The sequence below is a fragment of the Rutidosis leptorrhynchoides genome, chromosome 9 (assembly GCF_046630445.1).
Source record: "Rutidosis leptorrhynchoides isolate AG116_Rl617_1_P2 chromosome 9, CSIRO_AGI_Rlap_v1, whole genome shotgun sequence".
Lineage (NCBI taxonomy): Eukaryota > Viridiplantae > Streptophyta > Magnoliopsida > Asterales > Asteraceae > Rutidosis > Rutidosis leptorrhynchoides.
The window spans coordinates 135,725,251-135,733,912 of NC_092341.1; the positions used below are offsets into that span (position 1 = coordinate 135,725,251).

At 34.9% G+C, this 8,662-nt stretch overlaps 1 protein-coding gene across 1 annotated transcript; it reads right to left on the reverse strand.

Annotated features, from left to right (window-relative positions):
• Positions 1-3,006: 3,006 nt before the first annotated feature.
• LOC139868396 (alpha-glucosidase-like) lies at positions 3,007-8,396 on the reverse strand. Its single transcript, XM_071856731.1, has 6 exons — positions 8,191-8,396; positions 6,446-7,149; positions 5,977-6,207; positions 5,222-5,868; positions 3,988-4,127; positions 3,007-3,830 (listed from the first exon to the last, which is right to left on the reverse strand). The coding sequence occupies exons 1-6, from the start codon at positions 8,394-8,396 to the stop codon at positions 3,023-3,025; spliced, it is 2,736 nt and encodes a 911-aa protein (XP_071712832.1). The 3' UTR covers positions 3,007-3,022.
• Positions 8,397-8,662: the final 266 nt, after the last annotated feature.

Here is an 8,662-nt window from a genome sequence, read left to right on the forward strand (position 1 = left end):
AATAAAAATAAGTTAACATCCTTAAACGGTCAATTTAATGTGCGTCATCAGTTTCCATCACGATCAAGAAATGGAAGAGACACATGTAAGTGAATCTATGGATGATCTTTGTTAAAAACCAATGTGGTGACATAAATTGACCTAAATAACTTAAAAATAAGTAATAATCAGTAGCTTACTTAAAGAAAAAGGAAAGGCTTAAAATCTTTTGAAGATCTTGATTATAGATGAAGATTGTTTGATGTGAAATGATATAAAGGATGGTGATGATGGACGGTTTTGATGGTGATGATGGAAGGGTTTACTTGTATTCTTGAAGATAGAGCAATTGTGTGTGTGTGTGTGTGTGTGTGTGTTTGAGTGAAAGTGAAGAAAACAAGGAGTGTGATTTTGATTAAAAAGAAAGCAAGTGAGTAATGTGGTATGGTGTGTAGTATCATAGGCCATTAGGAGGAAAAAAAAAAGGAAAAACAAAAGTCAATAAATTGTGCTTAAAATTTATTTGTATACATAAAAGTATTTTGCACAAATAAAAGTCATACACATAATATGTCAATGTGCTTATCACGCCGAAAATTCGTAATCGTACACGATTAGTTAATTACGAGTCTTAAGTACGAATCAGAAAGCTAGGGTTGTTACACATAATTTTCAATGAGCATATCCCGAACCCTAATTCTAAGACCATGTTTTATAAAATTGATCGATGGTATAATGTACTCTACTTGTCCCACGGAGTTTTATTTATAGTAACATGTGAGTAAAAATGTATTCTCAGTATCGATACTTCACGCTGGTTATTTATATGGACTCTATAATGCTCTAATGGTACTTATTACAACCGGTGTACCTCCGAAACCATGGCATTTATAGATCTCTTAAAGTTCGCATAGCGTTGTATACAACCATAGGTTTGACATAGATACTTACTTTATATCAAGGTTCGCGACTTCTCAATAACAAAGTTAAAACCACATTCTTTGATTAAAAGAGATTTGAATTTATAAAGATAATATATGTCAGAAAAGCATAATACAATATCACATCTCTAATTTTTATCCTGTAATAATTAACTAACTACGTTATAACAAACAAACAAAATAACTACTCGCTAGTAATGGTAATTCGAAACATAACGATAAATAAAATAAACATTATAAAATAAAGATAGATAAAAAAAAAAAGAAGGAATTGACCGTAGATTAATGCGACTTCCGAACATTACGAAAGCTGACAACTTTCTACGCATCGTGGTCCTTATAATATTCTTTCCTTAACTCTAGATATCTATCACTAATCTAGTGATTTTCCTAATCTAGAAGTTAACTACTAAAATTATTAATATATAGAGTGTTTAGTGAGAGTGAAATGGAAGTGTGTTTTGGAAATGGTAAATGGAGTGGGTATTTATAGATTTGGAAGTCTTCATAATTGTACAACAAGTCCCTCCTAATATTTGCTGGCTGACACCTTTTTTTCCTCGATATCCCGACATCAGTGCAACTCTCGGGTTGGAAAATAAAATAAAAATGGAAACTTTGGACAAACCGATAGATACATTGCTTTTTGGTCTCGGTACCAGTACCTAAAGGTACCGATTTTCGTACGGCTTTCGGTTGGGTCTCGATTTCCCCACAGGCCCTCGGTCCCGATACCATGGGAGGGTGTCGGTCCCGAGGCATATTGGCTCCCTGCCGGTCGGCCTTCAAGGGACGGTCCCGACATCATGGAAGGGTGTCAGTTCCGGTACCTTTAAAGGTGGTACCGGACGGTTTTGTTTCTCGATGCTCGTTTTAGAGTGCATTTTCGATCGTTCAATGTTTCGTCTCTGGTTTCTTTGTTATAAGTCTGTTTTCTTCGATTCTTGCGCCATTTGATTCGCTTTTGCGATATCTACAAGATAAACCAATAAAAGGTAATTTTTAGGAGTTTTATTCAATAATGTATTTAAATGGGTAGTATAATGCGGTTCAAACATGACTTTTAGCGCGTTATCACTCATCCACGGGACAATCGAAACGTGTTGATTACCTTAAAATTAAAAATTTCTAATTAAATAAAAAAAATGCAAAAAATCCTAAAAACAACAATACAATCCCTAAGAAACACCTCAGGCACCACAAAGTGTGACGGGAGGTGACGATGGTGAGCGATTGCAGCGCGACACTCTGATGGTGGATGGTGACCAAACGTGAGCCTGTGGTGATAGCGAGTTTGTAACCAACGAAGATGACGGTGTTTTTTTTTTAATTTGGCGAGCAAATGAAAATGACGATGGGCTTTAGGTTTTTGTTTTGGGATGAAGAGATTAGAAATAGATAATGTTGGGGATGCCGTTTGATGTAGTCAAACGACGTAAAATGGCGAGGTAAATAGTATATAAGGAGTAACTAATGCACAAATAAAAAAATTACAAATACTAAATTTAATTAATAAGTATTTAATGCAAATGATTATATATAAGAAAAGTTTCACTTTATTAAATACAAGTTAATGTGTGTCATAGTGGTACACATTAGTAAAACTTTTCACAAGTGGCGAAGGCATATTTTTAAATTCATGATGTCATAATATAAGCGTGTTTTTGAATATAAATACGTGATAGTTTCCAAATAATGTTTTCTAGCATTTTTGTTAATTCTAGGTTAGTAAAAGTCTAATATTCTTTTCTTATATGCGATATCACCAGGGTCGGTGATGCCCTGGGCGAAGTCGACAAAAAGATGCCCTTTATAAATGATACACTGTTTCTATGCTCTTATTAACCTGAATAACACTCATATCACGAGGATAATTGTATATGTAAAAGAATTGGGTCTTATAAAATTTGTTAGAAACATTTGAACTTAAAATATGTCTTCATTAGATAATAAACGTACAACAAAACCTTAAATACTTTAACTTATTTAAAGCAAATGTTAATGTAAATTACATAAATAAGAATATAAATTACATGAATAGGTCACGTGATGAGGTCAGATTGCAATATAAAGATAAAGATACCTACAATGCAAACTACATACTACAATAAACCTATACATATAACAATAGCTAACATTTGAATGGGCTCAAATGAACCCATATCCATTAACGTGGCTACGCCACTCTTCACAATATCATTAAGGTCCAATGTTAACTTGAACTCTTCCCCTATCAACAAAGACAAACCGGAGACCATAGCCATACCAAACCTGCCACCACCACTAACATTCACTCGTACTTCTAGGCTTGTATTTGACCACAACACACGACCACTTGTACTTGAACCACTTTCCAACCCAATAAACGTCACCTTTTCAATAATCCATTTTTGACTCATCGCATATCCTCCATTCTCAACTAGTGATCTCAACGTCACTTTTTGGCCCACAACCTGGCTCGAAAATGTCACTAATGTCGACTTCCCAAAATCTATTTCCTCCCCATCATCCAAGTACACCTCACCTGTACTATTCTCGCTCATACTAACTACAACAAGTATGCTAAATGGTGTCTCCCTAGCCGCTTTTATAGTTAAACTATCACTTTGTAAAACTAATATGTTTCCTTCACGTATAAATGTGTTTATATGATCAGGTGGTGCATTGAGCTTAACATAAGTACCTAAGCCAACGCTGATCGAATTTGAATAGTTAACTAGTTCAAACCAGTTTCCAGATGGGAAGTATGCATCAATTGAGAATGTTTTGGGAGTTAATACAGGTGATACTAATATGCCTTTACCCAGAAGAAATTGAGTGCTGATGTTGTACGTATTAGTGTCTTCTGGAAATGAGAAAAATAGAGGTCGTGCAATTGGAGTCCCTTTTGAATGTGCTTTGTACATTAATGTGTAGATATTTTTTTTTTGAAAGGCAATGTTAGTGGTTAGCTCACAAAGTTAATTCACGAAAATCCCCCCCCCCCCCCCGAGACTCGAACCCTGGTCTCCTCGAACACCATGTTAACATGGTGACCAATGAGGCAAAGCCCCATTGGCACATTAATGTGTAGATATAAGGGAGCATTTGGTAACGTAGTCCAAGTACCTTTCGAGATGTTACAGCCACTGAATCCCAAAGGTAGAGTTCTTGTCGTCTACTTTCTTTGGCAGAATGGGCCCTTGCGAATGGATAAAAAGCACCTAACTGTAATTCAAACTAGTATATGTGATCAACTATTCTCATATATTTGGATAGAAGACTATCATATATATGGATAAAGACATGAATTTTGACTCATTAGCTTATGAACTGTTTTTTTTCTCAAACATGTCAAATGAATCAATATGTATATTTATTGCATACAATCACTTAAATCTTGTATTTGTTTCCAAACTTATTAGAAGATATTAGAAAATAAATATAATTTGTGATTAACCGTTCTAAGATAGGCTAATAGTTGGAGTCTTGATCCATTAATGGAGTTGCTCCCTACCATTAATGGAGTTGTTCTCCACCATTGAGCTATTTATCCGTATTCTAAATTCAAGGGTTTAGAACCGATCTCAACAAAGTCCTAAATCCTATTTTATTCATTTAAATCTATTGACTTTGTGTATCATCACAGTGCAAAATGATAGATCCATTGTGATCCTCAAATTATATTATAATAAGGGAAACAACAACCATAGTCGCCATCTATTTATCTGGTTTACTTGTAAGTTTTATTGGATAGGCCTTATACACTGCTTTAAGACAACCTTCTCAACAACTAAGAGATCCATTCGAGGAATACGGGGACTATATGAAGTAATGAACCATAAGAGATCTCAGGATAAAACGTTACTCGAAACATATCTTGGGCGGCCAAGAAAAAGTGTCAAACACAGTCACGGGATAACCCTGCTAGGCCGCGCACATTTGAATAAAAATATTTGAGTAAAAATACTTCCTGACCCCCGAAGAGCCTGGGCGATTAATAAACTTTATCTGTTATCTGTTTAAACTATAATTACACACACAGTTTGTAACCTATATGAAATTAGTGAACAAAAGTAGTTAGGGTCAACCAAAACATGTCCTTTTAGACAAAATAAGACAAAAACCAGTTTTAGCGCTTTACACAACCTAACTGACCCTTCCATTTTGATCTAATAGTGAACATATATACGATTGGCAGTCGATACTTACATGGAACCGTCAAAATGCGCTACACATGAATTTTTTAACAGCCATAAACTATAACTTCTTTATATACTTTCAAATATTAGTTCACGTCAAAAGGGGTACATAATCTATACCTGGATCCATCTCTGGCAGAGTTCTTCAGTAGTATTTCTAGCAAATCCACAAATATCAGCACCAACCATTGGAATTCCATATAACCCGGAATTTAGTATGCTCGTAATGGAATATGCCAAATCATCCCACGTGGCAGCATTGTCCCCAGTCCAATGTGCTGTAAATACCCCGGACCCCACAAATGTAGATCTAGAAAGTACGAATGGTCGTTGACTCATTACCTTTATCAATGCATTTTTTGTTGCTCTTGCTTCCAAGAAACCGTACAAGTTATGGACATCATATTCGGTGATATTTCCAAAATGCACACAACTTACAGGAACAGTTTTATGATTGATAGGCATTTGGACACCAGAATTGTTGATTTTATACGGTGGGTTATCAAGTTTAGAAGACGGATAAGATGGGGTAAATATGAAATTTGATATTTCGTTCAAGTCAAGCCAAATTCCATCAAAAGGTACAAGATCATGAAACCTTTTGATCTCATCACCCCAAAATATTTCTCCTTTTGGATGCAAAAAGTCCAGAAAATTAACGATACCAGGCCAAGAGTGACCTTCATAAGGTTTTCCATCACGCTTTATGTAGATATCAGCTTGCAGTCCTCTAATGTAAGTTGCATACGTCGTATTCACACTGATAACTACGCATAAGAAGGACCAATATTTTGCATATTATTTTACTTAATAATAATTGAAAACAGTAGTATATGTATGAAATTTTGGGTATGATTAGTGATAAAGTTCGGCACCTGGATCTAATATAACCACGTATTTCTGCTCATTTTGGTGAAGTGTTTGAATAAAGGCTGACAATTTTGACAACGGGAAATTAACTGGGTCTAATGTGAAATCTTTATAAGCATCCATATAGTCTATATCTGTCCAAATAACCTCTAAGGGGATCTTGGCTTTTGCATAGCCAGCAATAACTCCCTCAAGATCAGCAACATCTTTGTAGCCATATCTACACTGATGGAACCCTGTACATAATCCTTAAGAAATAATAAACATTCGAAGATTTATGTTTTATTATGGTTTCATTCAAATTTTGGCAAAAAATTGATAGGTAGAGTAATTCTTCTAAAACTGGTCAAATCAACTTATGTTGATCCATATTCGGTGATATTTCCAAAACCTACAAACAAATTAAAATGTGTCTAAAGGACACAATAAGCATATGATCTATTACATTATGGTGAAAATGGCAAAAGAACTCACCAAAGGACCAATAAGGCATGGGAGCCGGTCTTCCAATGAACTGAGTGTACTGATCCATAACTGATTCAGGCGACGGCCCAGCAAAAAAATAGAAATCAAAAACACCACCAATCACCTTATACGTAATACCATCATCGTTATACACAATATCCATTCCGTTACTATTAAGCAACAACACACCATGAGTTGTACCGGCCAACACCTTATTATTACCACCATTTTGTGGTGTTCTAACATCCATATAAAACGGATGTGAGCCATATAAATTTAAATCAGGTTTATCACTTCCATTATCAGCGTTCCAAAGTGTAAGTGTTTGGTTACGTGTTAACTTAAATGTACGCTTAGTATGCTCTCCAAAACCGTATATTGAAGATTGATCATGAGGTGGAAGTGAAGATGTTAGTTGGAGGTACTGATCTTTGAAAATGAGAAGAGTGTTTGAGGTGTCGAAAAGTGTATCTCCATTTGTGCGACGGGTGATTGTGAAACCGAATTGGGTGGTGGTGTTATTGTGAAGAGTTAGGATGAGGTCTGAGGTTGGATCAGAGAGGAAAAGGTTGTTGGAAGGAGTTGTCTGTTGGTTAAGTTTTGTCGGGAAAGTTAGTTGTGATTGTTGACGTGGAAGAATGTCAGTTGGAATTTCCCATCTTTGGCGATTAGCATCCGTGATTCGAACCCTTAATCGATCAGCTGTTTCAAAGCTTTATAAGAAACAGAAATTTAGACAAATTTAGAAATTAATGTAATCAACACAAATAAAGACTTGGGACAATATTAAGTGTATTTGTCGTTCTAAAAAAAGCGAGAGTTTGAATATCTTTGAGTGTGACTTTTGACTAATTAAATCAATGGAAGAATTTTCTATTCATACATACCTAACTAGTAGAACTACTTAAATATTGAAAACTTTAATAAGTTAATTTAGCTAGATATTTTCTTGATATACAAGTTATGTGAGAACTACAATATTACCATTAATGCTCTCATAAGACCATTGCTTTACACAATATAAACGCACACTTGTGGATTGTCCAGATGGCAAAAGCAACGCCCATTTATTGGGGTTATCTTGCGTCGCTTTTTTGTATGGGAAGGGAATTCGTAGGAAAGCAACGAAAAGAATAAAATGTCATGAATAGTTTTTGTTTGATCTTATTTTTTATATTAACTTTTAAATAAAATTATTTTTATCTCCTGTTTACTAAACACCCAATCAAAATTTGTTACATCAGCATCACACCTCCGAACATCACATTTTCAATTCACAGTGTCATGCCATCAAGAAAACCTCAACCGACACTCACACCACTAACCCACATCTTTTACGGTAACGGATGGTCTAAGTTATTATAACGCCGCCTTGAGTATTTGTTACACGTCCTCATTACATGCAAACGTTAATTTGTACATTTCTAATGAGTATTTGTACTTTAGTTTAATTAATATAGTAGATAGTAGATAGTAGAAGTAGATAGTAGATTAATATAGTATATAGTAGATAGTAGAACTTAGTTAACGTAAAAATGGTGTTATGGATATTCGTGTTCAGTGGGACGAAGTGTGTGCTGATAAGACAACGTGGGAGTAAATTTAGTAATGGATATTCATGGTCTTATGGTTTAAACTAAAAAAGAATAATTAAGTATTAAACATTCAAAATATAAAATTAAATGTCATGAAACTTTTCCACAAACTTGGCAATGAACAATTTAAAGAATGGAAAAAATAATTATACACCATACCTTGCAACTAGCCGGAGCTCATCAATGTCAGGTCCAAACACGGAAGACTTGTTATTTAGCTGAAGATCAGCGATTAAAGTTTTTCCGGACGGATCAATACCAACTGATTGCAGAGAGTAACCGTATCCAACCGGTTCAGCGACCGTTTTTCGATCGATCAAAAGTAGTAATTGTAATACTAATAGTATAACTGAGCTCAACTCCATTGTTACGTACCTATTGAGTTTCAAAAATTATAGGGATGTATATTCATTAATTAATATGTTGGTGCAATCTTATATATTACTGGAGATGATCATGAAAATTACTAGTGTTTCATGCAAAAAAACCAACATAAAGGGTCCATTCAAATCTATGTCCACGTACTACTACTCGTTGGTCAGTGATGCTTGTTTTTGTTTGTATCACGTGTTCCATGAGAGGGTCGAATGATTGAAGTCATTTTTTATATACTCCATAATAAAAAATTGAT

What these genes read in the sequence shown, in the direction of transcription:
- LOC139868396 (XM_071856731.1), bottom strand. Translation starts at nt 8,396, where the DNA reads ATGGAGTTGAGCTCAGTTATACTATTAGTATTACAATTACTACTTTTG. An exon ending in GAGCTCCGGCTAGTTGCAAG is followed by an intron (nt 7,150 to 8,190) that starts GTATGGTGTATA and finishes TTTCTTATAAAG; the next exon opens with CTTTGAAACAGCTGATCGAT. An exon ending in ATGCTCCCTTATATCTACAC is followed by an intron (nt 3,831 to 3,987) that starts ATTAATGTGCCA and finishes AAATATCTACAC; the next exon opens with ATTAATGTACAAAGCACATT.